This window comes from Martes martes (genome assembly GCF_963455335.1).
Source record: "Martes martes genome assembly, chromosome: 5".
In the NCBI taxonomy this organism is placed as follows: Eukaryota; Metazoa; Chordata; class Mammalia; order Carnivora; family Mustelidae; genus Martes; species Martes martes.
This window is the reverse complement of record NC_137892.1, coordinates 47,117,115-47,136,795: the sequence shown is the minus strand read 5'-3', so window position 1 is coordinate 47,136,795 and position 19,681 is coordinate 47,117,115. Positions and strand designations below refer to the sequence as shown.

The 19,681-nt window shown below is 39.4% G+C and overlaps 1 protein-coding gene across 11 annotated transcripts in view; it reads left to right on the top strand.

Annotated features, from left to right (window-relative positions):
• The window catches only part of CAST (calpastatin), a 121,738-nt gene that overhangs the window by 11,002 nt on the left and 91,055 nt on the right, over positions 1-19,681 (top strand). For all 11 annotated transcript variants that reach the window (XM_080804845.1, XM_080804841.1, XM_080804840.1 and 8 more), the window contains exon 2: positions 8,934-8,996. In XM_080804845.1, coding sequence (XP_080660971.1) covers positions 8,934-8,996 — 63 coding nt within the window. The remainder of the gene's footprint in view (positions 1-8,933; positions 8,997-19,681) is intronic.

Below are 19,681 nucleotides of genomic sequence, written 5' to 3'. Positions count from 1 at the left end.
ACTAAGCATGATACCCTCTAGTTCCATCCACGTCGTCGCAAATGGCAAAATTTCATTTCTTTTGATGGCTGCATAGTATTCCATTGTATATATATACCACATCTTCTTTATCCATTCATCTGTTGATGGACATCTAGGTTCTTTCCATAGTTTGGCTATTGTAGACATTGCTACTATAAACATTCGGATGCACGTGCCCCTTCGGATCACCACGTTTGTATCTTTAGGGTAAATACCCAGTAGTGCAGTTGCTGGGTCATAGGGTAGTTCTATTTTCAACTTTTTGAGGAACCTCCATGCTGTTTTCCAGAGTAGTTGCACCAGCTTGCATTCCCCCCAACAGTGTAGGAGGGTTCCCCTTTCTCCACATCCTTGCCGGCATCTGTCATTTCCTGACTTGTTAATTTTAGCCATTCTGACTGGGTGAGGTGATATCTCATTGTGGTTTTGATTTGTATTTTCCTGATGCCGAGTGATGTGGAGCACTTTTTCATGTGTCTGTTGGCCATCTGGATGTCTTCTTTGCAGAAATGTCTGTTCATGTCTTCTGCCCATTTCTTGATTGGATTATTTGTTCTTTGGGTGTTGAGTTTGCTAAGTTCTTTATAGATTTTGGACACTAGCCCTTTATCTGATATATTGTTTGCAAATATCTTCTCCCATTCTGTCAGTTGTCTTTTGGTTTTGTTAACTGTTTCCTTTGCTGTGCAAAAGCTTTTGATCTTGATGAGGTCCCAATAGTTCATCTTTGCCCTTGCTTCCCTCGCCTTTGGCGATGTTCCTAGGAAGACGTTGCTGCGGCTGAGGTCGAAGAGGTTGCTGCCTGTGTTCTCCTCAAGGATTTTGATGGATTCCTTTCTCACATTGAGGTCCTTCATCCATTTTGAGTCTATTTTCGTGTGTGGTGTAAGGAAATGGTCCAATTCCATTTTTCTGCATGTGGCCGTCCAATTTTCCCAACACCATTTATTGAAGAGGCTGTCATTTTTCCATTGGACATTCTTTCCTGCTTTGTCGAAGATTAGTTGATCATAGAGTTGAGGGTCTATTTCTGGGCTCTCTATTCTGTTCCATTGATCTATGTGTCTGTTTTTGTGCCAGTACCATGCTGTCTTGATGATGACAGCTTCGTAATAGAGCTTGAAGTCCAGAATTGTGATCCCACCAACTTTGGCTTTCTTTTTCATTATTCCTTTGGTATTCGAGGTCTTTTCTCGTTCCATATAAATTTTAGGATTATTTGTTCCATTTCTTTGAAAAAAATGGGTGGGATTTTGATAGGGATTGTATTAAATGTGTAGATTGCTTTAGGTAGCATAGACATTTTCACAATATTTGTTCTTCCAATCTAGGAGCATGGAACATTTTTCCATTTCTTTGTGTCTTCCTCAATTTCTTTCATGAGTACTTTATAGTTTTCTGAGTATAGATTCTTTGCCTCTTTGGTTAGATTTATTCCTTGGTATCTTACGGTTTGGGGTGCAATTGTAAATGGGACTGACTCCTCAATTTCTCTTTCTTCTATCTGGTTGTTGGTGTAAAGAAATGCAGCTGATTTCTATGCATTGATTTTATATCCTGACACTTTACTAAATTCCTGTACAAGTTCTAGCAGTTTTGGAGTGGTCTTTTGGGTTTTCCACATATAGTATCATATCATCTGTGAAGAGTGATAGTTTGACTTCTTCTTTGGATGCCTTTAATTTCTTTTTGTTGTCTGATTGCTGAGGCTAGGACTTCTAGTACTATGTTGAATAGCAGTGGTGATAATGGACATCTCTGCCGTGTTCCTGATCTTAGCGGAAAAGCTTTCAGTTTTTCCTCCATTGAGAATGATATTTGCGGTGGGTTTTTCATAGACGGCTTTAATAATATTGAGGTATGTGCCCTCTATCCCTACAGTTTGAAGAGTTTTGATCAGGAAGGGATGCTGTACTTTGTCAAATGCTTTTCCAGCATCTATTGAGAGTATCATATGGTTCTTGTTCTTTCTTTTATTAATGTGTTGTATCACATTGATTGATTTGCGGATGTTGAACCAATCTTGCAGCCCTGGAATAAATCCCACTTGGTCGTGGTGAATAATCCTTTTAATGTACTGTTGAATCCTATTGGCTAGTATTTTGGTGAGACTTTTTGCATCTGTGTTCATCAAGGATATTGGTTTGTAATTCTCTTTTTTGATGGGATCCTTGTCTGGTTTGGGGATCAAGGTGACGCTGACCTCATAAAATGAGTTTGGAAGTTTTACTTCCATTTCTATTTTTTGGAACAGTTTCAGGAGAATAGGAATCAGTTCTTCTTTAAATGTTTGGTAGAATTCCCCTGGGAAGCCATCTGGCCCTGGGATTTTGTTTGTTTGGAGATTTTTTGATGACTGTTTCAATCTCCTTAGTGGTTATGGGTCTGTTCAGGCTTTCTATTTCTTCCTGGCTCAGTTGTGGTAGTTTATATTGTCTCTAGGAATGCATCCATTTCTTCCAGATTGTCAAATTTGTTGGTGTAGAGTTGCTCATAGTATGTTCTTATAGTTGTTTGTATTTCTTTGGTGTTAGTTGTGATCCCTCCTCTTTCATTCATGATTTTATTTATTTGGGTCCTTTCTCTTTTCTTTTTGATAAGTCTGGCCAGGGGTTTATCAATCTTATTAATTCTTTCAAAGAACCAGCTCCTAGTTTCGTTGATTTGTTCTATTGTTTTTTGGTTTCTATTTCATTGATTTCTGCTCTGATCTTTATGATTTCTCTTCTCCTGCTGGGTTTAGGCTTTCTTTGTTGTTCTTTCTCCAGCTCCTTTAGGTGTAGGGTTAGGTTGTGTTTTTGAGACCTTTGTTGTTTCTTGAGAAAGGCTTGCACCGCTATATATTTTCCTCTCAGGACTGCCTTTGCTGTGTCCCACAGATTTTGAACCGTTGTGTTTTCATTATCATTTGTTTCCATGAATTTTTTCAATTCTTCTTTAATTTCCTGGTTGACCCATTCATTCTTTAGAAGAATGCTGTTTAGTCTCCATGTATTTGGGCTCTTACCAAATTTCCTCTTGTGATTGAGTTCTAGGTTCAGAGCATTGTGGTCTGAAAATATGCAGGGAATGATCCCAATCTTTTGATACTGGTTGAGACCTGATTTATGACCCAGGATATGATCTATTCTGGAGAATGTTCCACATACACTAGAGAAGAATGTGTATTCTGTTGCTTTGGGATGAAATGTTCTGAATATATCTGTGATATCCTTCTGGTCCAGTGTGTCATTTAAGGCCTTTATTTCCTTGTTGATCTTTTGCTTGGATCATCTGTCCATTTCAGTGAGGGGAGTGTGAAAGTCCCCTACTATTATTGTATTATTGTTGATGTGTTTCTTTGATTTTGTTATTAATTGGTTTATATAGTTGGCTGCTCCCACGTTAGGGACATAGATATTTAAAATTGTTAGATCTTCTTGTTGGACAGACCCTTTGAGTATGATATAGTGTCTTTCCTCATCTCTTATTATAGTCTTTGGCTTAAAATCTAATTGATCTGATATAAGGATTGCCACCCCAGCTTTCTTCTGATGTCCATTAGCATGGTAAATTGTTTTCCACCCCCTCACTTTAAATCTGGAGGTGTCTTCGGGTCTAAAATGAGTTTCTTGTAGGCAACATATTGATGGGTTTTGTTTTTTTATCCATTCTGATACCCTATGTCTTTTGATTGGGGCATTTAGCCCATTAACATTCAGGGTAACTATTGAGAGATATGAATTTAGTGCCATTGTATTGCCTGTAAGGTGACTGTTACTGTATATTGTCTCTGTTCCTTTCTGATCTACTACTTTTAGGCTCTCTCTTTGCTTAGAGGACCCTTTCAATATTTCCTGTAGAGCTTGTTTGGTGTTTGCAAATTCTTTCAGTTTTTCTTTGTCCTGGAAGCTTTTCATCTCTCCTTCTATTTTCAGTGATAGCCTACCTGGATATAGTATTCTTGGCTGCATGTTTTTCTCATTTAGTGCTCTGAATGTATCATGCCAGTTCTTTCTGGCCTGCCAGGTCTCTGTGGATAGGTCCGCTGCCAATCTAATATTTTTACCATTGTATGTTACAGACTTCTTTTCCCGGGCTGCTTTCAGGATTTTCTCTTTGTCGCTAAGACTTGTAAATTTTACTATTAGGTGACAGGGTGTGGACCTGTTCTTGTTGATTTTGAGGGGGGTTCTCTGCACCTCCTGGATTTTGATGCTTGTTCCCTTTGCCATATTAGGGAGAGAAATGTAGAGAATTCTCTACATATGTAGAGAAATTCTCTACAATAATTTTCTCCAATATACCTTCTGCTCCCCTCTCTCTTTCTTCTTCTTCTGGAATCCCAATTATTCTAATGTTGTTTTGTCTTATGGTGTCACTTATCTCTCGAATTCTCCCCTCGTGGTCCAGTAGCTGTTTGTCCCTCTTTTGCTCAGCTTCTTTATTCTCTGTCATTTGGTCTTCTATATCACTAATTCTTTCCTCTGCCTCATTTATCCTAGCAGTAAGAGCCTCCATTTTTTATTGCACCTCATTAATAGCTTTTTAAATTTCAACTTGGTTAGATTTTAGTTCTTTTATTTCTCCAGAAAGGGCTTTTATCTCTCCAGAGAGGGTTTCTCTAATATCTTCCATGCCCTTTTTCGAGCCCGGCTAGAACCTTGAGAATCGTCATTCTGAACTCTAGATCTGACATATTACCAATGTGTGTATTGATTAGGTCCCTAGCCTTCGGTACTGCATCTTGTTCTTTTTTTTGTGGTGAGTTTTTCCGCCTTGTCATTTTGTCCAGATAAGAGTATATGAAGGAGCAAATAAAATACTGAAGGGGTGGCAAAGACCCCAGGAAAATGCACTTTAACCAAATCAGAAGAGACCCCAAATTGGGGGGGGGGGAAGAAAGAGGATAAAATGAAGTTCAGAAAACAAAAAATTAAAAAAAGAAAACAAATAAAGAAAAATATAAAAAAGAAAAAAATGTATATATTAGATAAACTAATTTAAAAACGTTAAAAAAGAAAAGGGTAAAAGTTTAAAAAAAATTTAGCAGAAGAAAAAAAATAAAATTAAAAAAAATTAAATTAACCACAAGACTAAAGAATCATGGGGAGAAAGCCATGAGTTCCGTGCTTTGCTTTCTCCTCTGGAATTCTGCTGCTGTCCTTGGTAGGTGAACTCGGTCTTGGCTGGATTTCTTGTTGATCTTCTGGGGGAGGGGCCTGTTGTAGTGATTCTCAAGTGTCTTTGCCCAAGGCGGAATTGCACCACCCTTACCAGGGGCCGGGCTAAGTAATCCGCTCGGGTTCGCTTTCGGGAGCTTTTGTCCCCTGAACGCTTTCCATAGAGTTCTGGAGGACGGGAATGAAAATGGCGGCCTCCCAGTCTCCGGCCCGGAGGAGCCAAGAGCTCGGGGGCCCACTCCCCAGTGCGCTCTCAGGGAAAAGCACTCAATCACTCCCGTCTCCCTGGCCTTTGGCCGTGCTCCGAGCTCACCCAGCCTGCGACCGGTTCAAGGTAACCCCAAGCTGAGAGCTCACTGCTCGGCTCTGTCTCTGTAGCCGGCTTCCCCTGTCTAATACCTGCGAGCTCTGCAACACTCAGACACCCCTGATCCTTCTGTGACCCTGCGGGACCTAGGGCCACGCTGGCCCCGCATGGGCTTCACCCCGGTTTAGCCTCTGGAGCGATGTGTCTCAGTGGAGCAGACTTTTAAAAGTCCTGATTTAGTGCTCCGTTGCTCCGCCGCTTGCCGGGAGCCGCCCCTCCCCGCGCGGTCTATCTTCCCGTCGCTTTGGATTCACTTCTCCGTTGGTCCTACCTTTCAGAAAGTGGTCAATTTTCTGTTTCTAGAATTGCTGCTCTTCTTCTCTTCAGTCTCCTGTTGGATTTGTAGGTGTTTGCAATGGTTTGATAAGGTATCTAGCTGATCTCCTGCTACCTGATGTCGTCTCAGCCTGCTACTTCTCCTCCATCTTGACTCCTCCTATAATTTTATAAAATTTTAATTTATTTAATTTAATAAAATTTTTAATAAAATTTTATAATTTTATAATAAAAGGGTGGGTTGGGGCCCCTGTGTGTCTTAGTTGGTTTGCCATCTGACTTGAGATCTCAGCTCAGGTCTTGATCTCAAAGTCATGTGTTCAAGCCCCTTGTTGGGTGTGGAGCCTACTTAAAAAAAAAAACTGGATTAAAAAAACTGGGAAGAGGGGTACCTGTCAAATAAATAAATAAAATCTTAAAAAAAAAAAAACCTGGGAAGATAAAATCCATAAGTTTCCTAAAAAATGTTCTCATTTGATTGTATTTTTTATGTCATTATACTTCTTTAAGTTGTTAAAAAAGCTTTCTACTGAGAGCAGATACTTCTTTAGAAATCACAAAATACCAATTCTTATAGTACATATTTGTTCTAAGTTGTCATTATAACTGAACATTTTTTTTAAAGATTTTATTTATTTATTTGACAGAGAGATCACAAGTAGGTGGAGAGGCAGGGAGAGAGAGACAGAGAAGCAGGCTCCCCACTGAGCAGAGAGCCTGATGCAGGGCTTGATCCCAGGACCCTGAGATCATGACCTGAGCGGAAGGCAGAGGCTTTAACCCATTGCGCCACGCATGCACCCCTAACTGAACATTTTAAAGTATTTATCATGTATATCCCTCCCAAACTGTTTAGAACCTACATCATTTGAGGGATTTTGAGCATTTAAATGGAAACAAGTAACTGATAGTGTTGGTTAATCTGTGGGGCTGAAATTTTGGAACACCCCCAGGAAATGACTTTCTAAAAACTTTTATTTTTATTTACTTTTTTTTTTTTCATTTTTAAAAGTAAGCTGTATGCCCAATGTGGGACTTTAACTCATGACCATGAGATCAAGAGTACATGCTCTAAGGACTGAGCCAGATAGGGGCCTCTTTTAAAAAATTAAAAAAAAAAAAATCTGTATACCTAAATTTTAGGGAGAAAGGGCTGTCTGCACATTTACTGTACGGCCGTGGGACATAATGTATTTTAGCCATGGAACAGGAAGCAGAGGGAGACCTTGTGGAGTGCAGGGAACCTTCTAGCAGACAAAAGCAACTGCCTCTTTAAGCTTTTTCCTTTCCAAAGTGGACTACTAATAGCTCCCGAGGAGTGAAGGAGGCACTCAGTACGCTCAGTAAAACAGTGCATGTTTTTGTTGCTACTGTCTGCCTCTAATCTGAGAAAGATAGGGATCTGAAGATACTAATAATGAGTGTGATAGTGTTCTAAATTTACCACTTCTGGAAGAGACAGATGAGGTAAATCTCTCACTGTAGATCCATTCCTCTTAAATTCTGTCTGCATATGGTGAGTGATTCTGCCCCCTAGTCTGGCCTTCAGGAATCTTCAAAAACTTAGCTCTCACCATCTAGCACTGATACATATGTGGGCTTTTAGATTTTTTTTTTTTTCCAGATCCATTAACTACTCAATACTGATTGCCCTCTACTATGGACTGGGACAAGGTGAAACGGGCCCTGTACTGGGCATCATTCACCAAGCTCTTGAAGCCTGGGGGTTTTTCAGTGAGTGGATTCCATTCACTGACCCATGACAGTGTTACATTTTGGGAAGAATTTTCCATATATGAAAGTGATTTCCTCCTAGTTTTTCACACAGAAAGCTCTTAATGCAAGTTTTCATCCATGTGTCTGATATTTCTTGCATTCTTGTTTTAATTAAAATACATGTTGTTATGACTAAAGAAAATATTACTTTATTCTATTTAGCATGGAATAGTGACAGAAAACCTGCTATGCAAACTTTTCCATTCACTAAGTCTGTGTCTTTATGAAAGATCAATAAGTTCTTATTCTTAGCTTTTTCATCCCTAAAAATCACATGAGCCTCTTTTTTTGTATCAAATAAGAATCAGTATTGTAGTAAATAATAAAGAATGATATAAATTATTATTATTAGTATTACTGTTACTACCATTCTTCTTAATTCAGATAATCCCATTGACTTACATCCCCAGGTTATGACTTGCTTTGGGGAATGTTGTATAATTTTGTATTTTGGCTTAACTGAAGATGGTTGGGATTGAACCCAATGGTGAACTTTTATTTCCTTATATTTAGTTTTTTTTTTCCCACTTTCTTGCATATCCCACAATGTGCAAGAAACGAAACAATTCTTTGTAACCCTTTTCAGGAACGTATATATTTTTTAAATTTATCAACAAAAGTCAATAAACTTTATGGCTTATTTTATCTTATCATCAAGACAAATGACTGTATTAGCTACTTGAAGATTTTATGTGCCGCATAAAAATACTTGCTTTCATTCCCACTGTCCTGGTGAGAAAAATAGTTCTGTTTCTGGGCATAACGAAATCAAAAAGCCATAATAAATAGAAGTTGTTGGGGGTATGGTCGTCCCCCTGCAGGGTTTGTCTTCCTGGGAGATAACCGAGGAAGAACTCCGAGGAATTCCCAAGAACCATCAGAAGTGATGGTGGACTTGGAAGCTGTGGTCCTCCCTTGAGCCCTTGCTGAACTGGGGCTTAAGTATGGCTTTAGGCTCCACATGGTCCGTAGACACCACAACTCCACGGGGAACCACATGTCTCCCACACTGACAATTTGGGCTTTAAAATTACGTGAGGCATTTTGTAGGAGACGAGATGCCGCCTTGGAAGCACCATCAGATCTGTGTCTGGTTAATTACAGACTGACTCTCTGTACTCCAAATGAATGTCTGTAGCTCCTCTTGATTTTTGAAAGCCACCTGTGTCACTATAGGCTTATCAGCTTTTTCAGAAGGAAGATTAAAGGGGTCCTTGTTTTCACAGGCTACGTATTTAGCCCTTTGGGATTAAAGTCACTATTATATTACCTTGTAGTACCTCCTCCTTTTAAACATTATCTTTCTTTCTTTTCTTTTTATATTTCTATAGCATGTCAGTGAAAAAACCAGTGGATCGCCTTCCAAGTCAGGAGAAAAGAAAGGATCAGATGAGGTAATTCCCGCAATACTGAGTTTTCCTTTTCTCTTGCTTTTAATTGTGAATTCTATCTTGAAATAGATAATGAGGTTGCAAAGAGCTCCTACTAGAATATTGGCAAATTTAGTCTTAAATAAGATTTGATTCAAGAATATAAATATAACTCATTAAAAATTAATAAAAAATAAAGTGTTCCTGGGGAAAGAACCTTTAGAAATGCTTTCTTTCTTTCTCTCTCTTTTTTAAAGATTTTATTCATTTATTTGACAGAGAGAGAGAAAGAGAGCGAGAGAGGGGGCACAAGCAGGGGGAGTGGGAGAGGGAGAAGCAGGCCTCCTGCCGAGCAGGGAGTCAGGGAGCCTGATGTGGGGCTCCATCCCAGGACCCTGGGCTCACGACCTGGGCCGAAGGCAGACCCTTAACGACTGAGCCACCCAGGTGCCCCTAGAAATAGTTTCTATTTAGGAATAGAAGCCAGTTATTGAGGGTGGTTTCCCTATAGAAATTGCTGAACCTTAAATATTTTGTTGGTGACATGACAGATTTACAGGGAGGAACCAAATGCTGTAGTGGAAAAGGACATCTTTCTTCCCGAGGGTACAGTAGGAAGGAGGACAGTAATTGCTTGTCCTTATTCAGGTTCATAAACAAATGGGAGAGAGAAAGACTGTTTTTATTTGGATCAATTCTGTGGAAACAAGAGTAAAATGGAACCTTTCCACTTGGGGGTGAGTTTTCGTTGACACTGAATTTCTTCCTCCACTGGATGATGCTCCATCATGTGCCCTGTCAACACTGGCCGACATCTCCATGGACAGGTCCCACGAATGTGCTGTCCTTCCAAAGGGTACTGGAAAGCATACAATGATCATTATGTTTTTCTCTACATTATCAAAATGTTTTTAGAAATTTTGATCCTTGAGGTACCTGGGTGGTTCAATCAGTTAAGTGTCTGCCTCAGGCTTAGGTCATGATCCCAGGGTCCTGGGATGGCGCCCCCAATCCAGCTCCCTGCTCAGTAGGAAGCCTGCTTCTCCCTCTGCCAGCCGCTCCCCATGCTTATGCTCTGTCTCTGTCTCTCACTCTCTCTCTCTGACAAACACATGAACAAAATCTCTAAAAGAAAAGAAAAAAAAGAAATTTTGCTCTTCTTTTCTGCAATTTTGTAATATTTAATATATTTTGATATAGTCAATATATAAGGAGGCTGTTACAGCTAGAACCTTCTATGGATTCTGCACTATGGCTCGCTGAACTTTCTACTGTCATTTTCATTACCAGTACCCATGAAAATATAATTTAGAGTCTTTCCTTTTTAGTTACCAACTTCTATTTTTTTTTAATTTTTTATTTTTTAAATTTCTTTTCAGTGTACCAGAATTCATTGTTTAGGCACCACACCCAGTGCTCCATGCAATACGTGCCCTCCATAATAACTTCTATTTTATTTATTTATTCATTTTACACTGTTTAAGTCTGTGTAACAGTTGGTCTCATGGAGGAGAGCGCTGGAATAGGTGAGACTTTTTTGCCTAGAGGGCTTAGATTGCGTCAGACGGCTTCGATCCTCTGTCACAAAGTGTTGCTTGCAATAGATTATTTCTTCACAAGCACATTTGTAATGAATTTTTTGTACCCATGGAAGGCAGATGTTTCTTTAAAATTAGAAAATAAGAGTAAACATTTATTAAGATTTTATCCTGTTTCTTGGTTAAATTATTAAAAAATATACTCCCATATGAAAAAAACACATTTTCCCCTTTTTACTAGCATGAAAATCTGTAGAGTGTCATTCAGCTCCTTATCTACCCCACCCTTTCTTTTTTTTTTTTAAAGATTTTTTATTTATTTATTTGACAGATGCAGATCACAAGTAGGCAGAGAGGTAGGCAGAGAGAGGGGGGGGAAGCCGACTCCCTGCTGAGCAGAGAACCCTATGCAGGGAACTCGATCCCAGGACCCTGGGATCATGTCCCGAGCCAAAGGCAGAGGCTTTAACCCACTGAGCCACCCAGGCGCCCTCTACCCCACCTTTTAAATATATCCCCAGATAAGTTATCTATCAAATAATTTATGATTTCAAAACTATAATATTTCTTTATTCTCCAGATCTCTAAATAATAATTTTGGATGTTATTCTCTATTAATATTAGTTGAGATTAAATTATTCACAGTAAAAAAGGAAATCTTCTCTATTGTGGTCAAATGAATAGTCGGCTAGTTCATATATCACCAAGTATGTTATCATGCGAAGGCTTAAATATCATATCTTGAATGTACAGGCATTGTTGGTTTAGGCAACAACTACTAGCCCAGTGTTAGGTTGTTTCTGTTTTTGTTTTCCTAACTAGGCTAAAAAGTACCTTGTTTCCATATTTATAAGGGGCTTGAGGAAACTAATAAGGACCTCTGTTACAAATGCAGCCAAGGGGACATAATTTGAGATTGCTGTGTTAATAGAGGCAGACTGCACTTTAAGTTTGAAACCAAAGGCTGAACTTTCACTTCAAAGGAAGGAAGAAGGAATTTTTCTTTTCTTTATCAGCTATTCAAGGAATTCTGGTATTGTTTCATAACACTTCTGAGAAATTCAGATTTATAAATCTTGTACTTGGTGCCAAGCCGGGACAGATTGGTCTGTTTTCCTCTGTCCCAGCCAGCAGAAGTGAAGAGGGGACAGAGGATTTCCCCCACTCCTGTGGCATAAATCACTGCAGAGATTCAATACAGTTTGAGACTGAAGATTGTTCGTCCTCTCCCCAGATTCTGTCCGTGTTCATCTGATAGGGTAGACAGACCTGCAGGTGGGATGAGTTGGTAGTCAAGGCATATTTCTAGTACAGTCTGTCTCCAGGAAATCTCTTATTTTTTTTTTTTTAAGATTTTATTGGGGCGCCTGGGTGGCTCAGTGGGTTAAGCCGCTGCCTTCGGCTCAGGTCATGATCTCAGGGTCCTGGGATCGAGCCCCGAGTTGGGCTCTCTGCTCGGTGGGGAGCCTGCTTCCCTTCCTCTCTCTCTGCCTGCCTCTCTGCCTACTTGTGATCTCTCTCTGTCAAATAAATAAATAAACTCTTTAAAAAAAAAAAAAGATTTTATTTATTTATTTGACAGACAGAGATCACAAGTAGACAGAGAGGCAGGCAGAGAGGGAGGGGGAAGCAGGCTCCCTGCTGAGCAGAGAGCCTGATGTGGGGCTCGATCCCAGGACCCTGAGATCATGACCTGAGCCAAAGGCAGAGGCTTTAATCCACTGAGCCACCCAGGTGCCCAGAATCTCTCATTCTTTATGTCACATACAAATTAGTCCTTGGTGAGATACTGTGGCCCTGGAGAGAATTGGAGGAAACCATCTTGCATTAGATTGCATTATTTTAGCTTTTGTGTGCACAGTTATAAAAACATGTGTAATTTGGGTTTGTTATCTGCCCCGCCTATCAACCACAGTTGGTTACCATCCTCTTTCCTTCTCAAAATTACCAAGAGATTTCCTGAAACTAACCCCTTCTCCCAAATATTTCATTACCTACTGCTCTCTTGAACAAGAAATGAGATCCAGAAGCTTCATTTGGGTTTTGGCAATCCATTTGCAGACTAGTATATACTTCCAAAGTTTAACTAGCATTTAAATAGCATAGTATGCAAACATGTGGGTTCCACTTCCACAGACAAACCCAGGCCTTTGAAGCAAAGTCAGTTTGAAAATGGGCTTTCTAGGCTCCGGGCTACTTCTTGGCATTTTTTTTCTTTCTCCCTTTATTATTCTGCTGCATTTTATTTGGAAGCTCAAGAGAAAAGATACATAGGAGGATTTATATAACCAGGGGAGGAAATATAACCAGGAGGAAAATATAACCAGGAGAAAAAATGATTAGGGTAAGGTAAGAACCACTATTATATTGTAATATGTAAACATACCTGGGTGAAGATGAGAGCTCTTTCTCTCCAGAAATTGTAAATAGTTCTTACTTGCTTGGTGTTTGACCTCTATGCACTAATGATCCTAAGATGGTCCTAAGAAGTTGGCAGCAACTTTAACGGAATCTTACAACCAAAATAACCATTTGTCGTGGTACATTTGCAATACAAATGCTAGAGTAAGTGTCTAGGGGAACGAATTTGCTTATTTGTTTGTACCCGTCATTGTGAATTGGCTTTGTCCTCCGATGTAGAGGAATTATAAAATGAAAAGTTGTATTGACTAACAAGCCAAAGATACAATGTCTAGAGCAGGAAAAAGAAAAATGGAAACATTTAACACCAGCTCCTTTAAAGACACTGGAGCAGAGAAGCCTTTCCAAACCTGCAGTCCTATCTACTTAAAGTATTTGACTAACACATCTGGCCTCACTGGGGGACTGAGCATTTTAGAAACATAGTTCAGTGAAAGCCTGAGGAATGGAATTTAAAGTATAAGACAGGCACAATCTTACAGAGCCAATTATAAGAACTCAAATTGAATAACATATATTTTTAGGGGCACAGAAAGGGAGCTATAAATACAAGACAATAGAAATTGCACCTTAGAGGAAAAGATAAGGGGCAGATTTTCTTCACCATCAATAACAGCATTGGTAGCATTCTTTTCTTCAGTATTTACCTTTCCTCCTTCTAAAATGCATGAAGTATTGAATGACTCCAACATTTTTTATGCCCTTTCTCTTAATAGAATTAGTCTTTTTTATTTTATTATTTTTTTTAAGATTGATTTATTTATTTGAGAGAGAACATGAGCAGAGTGGGAAGGGCAGAGGGAAGGAATCTCCAAGCAGAATCCTCTCTGAGTGCAGAGCCCAACTCAGGGCTTGATCCCAGGACCCATCAATCATGACCTGAGCAGAAAGCAAGAGTCAGAGGCTTAACAGACTGAGCTGTGCAGGTGCTCCCCAGTTAGTCTTTTTTTTTAAATCACAAAAGCAATATGTACTTATGAAAAACAGTATTACCTAATCTACCACTTAGTTGTAACTATTGCTATGAAATTTTTTGTGTATTCTTAAATTAATGCGATAATATCATATGTTCATACTTAATATATACTGATTTTAGCAACTTTTTTTTTTTAAAGAGGGAGAGAGAGAGAGAGAGAGAACAAGCAATGGGGAGGGACAGAGGGATAGGGGGAGAGAGAATCTTAAACAGGCTCCTTGCCCAGTGTGGAGCCCAATGTGGGACTCCATCTTATGACCCCGAGATCATGACCTGAGCCAAAATCAAATGTCTGGTGCTTAACTGACTTAGCCACCCAGGAACCCCTGATATTAGCAACTTTTTATATAGGCAAAACACAATCACTGAAGAAAATTGAGAAAATACTGAAGACTTAAAAAAATACCATCATCTGGAATTCCGGCACCTACAGAGATGACCACTACTTCCGTCTTGGTGTATTTCCCTACATATTTTTTCTCTGTATATATTATGTTAAAGCTGAGGTAACAAAGAAATGTCATTAGGAGGGTCTAGAAAAAAATAATGTGCTTTGTGAAGGATGAGTCTTTCCAATTAAAAAGAGTTATCATTTTGGGTGACTTAAGAAAATCTTTATTCAGGTATCTTGGCATTTAGTGTGGCATTTAATCTGGTTTTTATTTTGTTGCTGTGTTTTTGAGGGAGAAACACATACTTCAAAAAGTCTTCTGGGACAGTGTTCCCACAAGCAAGTGGTGTAGCTGTTTATAGAAAATTCTGGAAGAGTAGTATAGCACACATCATTTTAAGGGATTATGGGTCATGACAACAGAGTCCATTGTAGTTATGGGTAGTTGACTGTGGCTGTGTAAGCTCATGTCCCAGTGCCCAGGAAGAGGCAAAGCCAGAGATGTGCCCCGGAGGCAGTCCCGTTGGGCTTTCCTGGACACCCATACCAGGAGCCAGCCCAGAATCCAACCGCCTGCCTGATGTGGCAGGTCAAACTAAGGGAGGCACCAGAGATTCTTTTGGACTGCAGTTTCCTCATTTTCCACCTCCCCACCCCCGCTTTTTTTAGTTCTAAATTTTGATGTATTTCTTCATTGACTAGAATATTTTTTTTCTTTTTCTTTTTTTTTTTTAATTTATTTATTTGTTAGAGAGAGAGAGCGAGCAAGCACAGGCAGACAGAGTGGTAGGCAGAGGCAGAGGAAGAAGCAGGCTCCCCGCCGAGCAAGGAGCCCGATGTGGGACTCGATCCCAGGACGCTGGGATCATGACCTGAGCCCAAGGCAGCCACTTAACCAACTGAGCCACCCAGGTGTCCCAGACTAGAATATTTTTTAACAGAGTTTTTCAGGGAGGGAACATGAGTGGTGTTTTCTGAGTCTCTGTGGATCTAAGCATGCTTTGGTGCTGACTTCACACAAGAAATAAATACAAAATTGTACAACATCCTTGGCTAACAGTTCTGGTCCCTCAAAATTCCATATCTGTTGCTCTCTGATTTTCCTGGCTTTAGAGTTGTAAATAAAATGTCTAGGGGAGCCTAGTTTTATTTTTATAAACCCTGTTTTTCCTGCCTTGGCGTGTATGCAATTGTGTTGCTGTTCTTACAATTTAAAAAATTGGCAGGATGTGCCTATGTATCTGTTGATTATATATTGCAGAGTCTTTCCCATGTAAAAGAAGGAAGTTTGGTAGTTCACTAAGCTCAGTAGCTGTTTTGTTTAAAAAAAAAAAACAAAAACCCACAAAACTGCATATAAAACCCAGAAACACATGCCAAAAGCTAGAAAGTAGAGACCTTACACATCATCATTCAATGAATTGTTTTATCAGAAGTGAAGGCTAGAGCTTTAGTAAAGATGATGAAAATAGTGTGCTTTTAAATTAAGCGTCTGTGATTCATTGGATAGGAAATGGCTAATAAAAACAATAAGTACTTTTCCTTTATCAGTGAGCATATAAATATATCAACATTATATCATACGGTCATAATTTGCCCTTCATTATTGTACTTTGAATTTATGAGCCTAATTACCTAAGACCTTAGAGCCCACAAAAACTGTCTCTGAAAAACTGTCCATGGAATTGGGATCAAATGTTAACAAAATAGCAAAGGAACTAAATGGAAGTTAAATTTACTGGCCTCAGAGTAAATCATAAGTCCTGGAAACCTGATGGACAGATTGTTTAATATTATTCCGAAATATACAGTTTTAAAGTATGTGTTTTCATTCTTCTCTTTAGGTTTTATTAGCTTCTCAAAAAAAATGGCATGACTGGTTAAAAAGGGACAATAACCTGAAATCATGCCCATAGCAAAATAGCTGTTTTATCCGAGGACTGATAAATGTGTGATTCTTATCATAGAGTCAACAACATTTTATCATACAACAATGAGCATAATAGCTCATTATAGCCTTTTAAAAGCGGTTCCTTGGGGCGCCTGGGTGGCTCAGTGGGCTAAAGCCTCTGCCTTCAGCTCAGGTCATGATCCCAGGGTCCTGGGATCGAGCCCCACATCGGGCTCTCTGCTCAGCAGGGAGCCTGCTTCCTCCTCTCTCTCTGCCTGTTTCTCTGCCTACTTGTGATTTCTGCCTGTCAAATAAATGAATAAAATCTTAAAAAATAAATAAATAAATAAAAGCGGTTCCTTGGGGGTGCCTGGGTGGCTCAGTTGTTGAGTGTCTGCCTTCGGCTCAGGTCATGACTCCAGAGTCCTGGGATCGAGCCCCACATCAGGCTCCTGCTCTGTGGGAGCCCTGCTTCTCCCTCTCCCACTCCCCTGCTTGTGTTCCCTCTCTCGCTGTGTCTCTCTGTGTCAAATAAATAAATAAAATCTTAAAAAAAAAAAGCAGTTCCTTAGTGAAAACAAAACTTAATGGAAAGGTGACATCACAAAGTCTTGTATGTTTCAATCAACATTATTACAGAATGCCTAGCAAATGCATAGAGCACTGTGTTAGTATAGAAAATTATTAAAAACTCCCTATTCCTAATTTCCCAGGATGTTACATGAAATAACACAGTGGTTCTCAGGTATTAACATGCCTAACAACCACTTAGAGATGGTATGAAAAATTTGGACACCTGGTCCCCATCCTCAGAGATGCTGATTTAACAGGTTTAAGGTAGGGTCAATGAATCAGGGGTTTTGTTGTCTTTTTTTGCTTCTTGTTTTGTTTTGTTTTTACCAGTTACCCCAGATGGCTCTTATGTCAATGGTCTTCTGAGCACATTTTGAGTAACACTGACATAATTCTTACAGAGTGCTTAACACCGTGCCTGGTACATATGAGCATTTCTTTCCGGGTTCTTGTTCTCTTTTTCTTTGCTTTCTTTTTAAGAGGATCTCCCCACCCTGCCCCTTGGCCCAAGTCTGCTCTGCCATGTTCTGGGGATGGCTTGACTCCGAAGCACATTAAGAGATCTGTAGTTTCAAAGAGTCATGGATCATGTGGGTGCTTTTGGTTGGAGAGGCAGGTACTAACCCTGTTTTTTCCTTTTCCTAGGACCTTGTCCCTACAGCTCTTCCTTCTTTCTTTTACTCTTTGCTTAATAACTCCTCTTCAGACTACATATTAGTACAGTCTTCCTCCTTATAAACGGTTTTAAAATATGTCCTTTAAAATTGCTCAAGCTCCCATTCTATCTACCTTTCTTACCCTCACTGCCAGCATTCTTGGTTGAAATTACTAAGAAAAGAGCATAGAGAGCGCAAAGAGAGAAAGCAAAAGCAAATGTTGATAAATGCCTGTGTGGGGGAGGTGGGAAGGAGAAATCAGTGAACAAGTCAAAGAAGAGGCCGCTGAAAGGGTAGAGGGATCTGTATGTTGCAGTGTTGTCAGTGGGAAGACTGGAAGAAAGGTCCAGGCTGATAATTGCCAAATTATGGGAAGGGCTCTTGATTGTGGATTGGGATTTCTTTTGTCCCTTTTGGAGCTGTTACTGTTAGGATTAGGAGGGTGCTGAGCAAGTGGAGATTCTGCACTGATGACTCTTGAATGTACATTGTTTTATGTAATGAACATCTGATAAAAGGGGGGAAAAGGGAGTTGGAATGAGTGTTTATTTATACAAAAAGAGGTAAGTGTGGCCAAGATGCATCCCATGGTACAGATTTCTTGGATTGTTTGTCAATTGTATGGTTTAATGGATTCATTTGTTAGTCGAATAATAACGGATACGAAAGACATTATTTGGAAGGAACTCAGGAGTGAATTCTAAAGATATGTTTATCTTAATCATTAGGACTGCAATTTTCTGCTTGGTTATTCACATCAGGGTTCCCATCCCCTGGCTCTTTCTTTTGTGAATCAAGCCTCTGATTCCTGAGTGGTCTAACTGGAGCTCAAGGAGCAGAATTTTTTGGAGTTCAGTACGTTCCAGAAATATATCACTCTGGAATCTGAAATCTGCAAATACGGTTTTGAAGAAACACATTTATCTTATGGGAAACTGAAGGCTAAAAGGCTTTCATATTCACCTTCCAATTTTGGTTTCACTCAGTCCTTGGGATAAAAATTGCTTCACTGAATATAATTTTGTTACTTACTTTTTTGTGTGCTTTCTTAAAACACTGAATAGACTCGGTAAAATTTGAAACCAGACATCTGTTTCATTGCATAATGAAAGCTGAATAGGAAGCTGAATGACTAATAAATGTTAAAATAATTCATTTATAAGATAATGAAGGTTCCTACTACCAACCATAAGGACAGGAGCTTGCTGAGATCCTTAGGTGTGATTACTGCCCAAATGCTATAAACATAAAGTTCAGGGGACACCCAGTGGTTAAAAAGAGGAAATTCTTCACTATGGTACATTGTTGACTTTGTCTTTGTAAATTAGTATATGTTAGGGGTGTGTGTGTGTGTGTGTGTGTGTGTGTGTGTGTGTTTAAGAGGTTGATTTTGGGGGCGCCTGGGTGGCTCAGGGGGTTAAGCCTCTGCCTTCGCTTAGGTCATGGTCACATCAGGCTCTCTGCTCAGCAGGGAGCCTGCTTCCCCCACCCTCTGCTATCCACCTGCCTCTCTGTCTACTTGTGATCTCTGTCTGTCAAATAAATAAATAAAATCTTAAAAAAAAAAGACTTAACACAAGATTTTTTTTTAACACAAGATTTAATTTAAAGTAACTCTGTGATAACCAGTAGAAGAGCATTCTAATAATATAAGCTGAAAATCCTGTCAAATTAACCAGAAATTCTGTGATTTAATAAATACTGATTATTAAGTGGAGGAAAAAGGGGGCACCTGGGTGGCTCAGTGGGTTAAATCCTCTGCCTTCAGCTCAGGTCATGATCCCAGGACCCTGGGATCAAGCCCTGCATCAGGCTTTCTGCTCAGCAGGGAGCCTGCTTCCCTTCTTCTCTCTCTGCCTGCCTCTCTGCCTACTTGTGATCTCTGTCAAATAAATAAAATCTTTAAAAAAAGAGGTTGATTTTGACTTACATAAATTTTCTTTAAATATTTGAAAACTTTCACATTATAAGATTGGAAATATATAATTAAGCTTTTCCCTTAATAAAAATATAAATGGTATTTTAAAATGTAAAATAACTGAGAGACTTAAATAAGAAAAACAAAGCTTTTTGACACAGAAATTCCAAGTCTAGAATTTGTTTCAAGTACATAATTGCAGGTGTGCTTGGTGGCACAAGGATCTTTATCACTGTGTTTGTAATAATCACAAACTAGGAGAGAAATACATGTAGAGCAGTAATGAATTGAAGTTATGATACAGATAGAGTAACCAAGGCATCTTTAACATCATGCTTCAAAGAA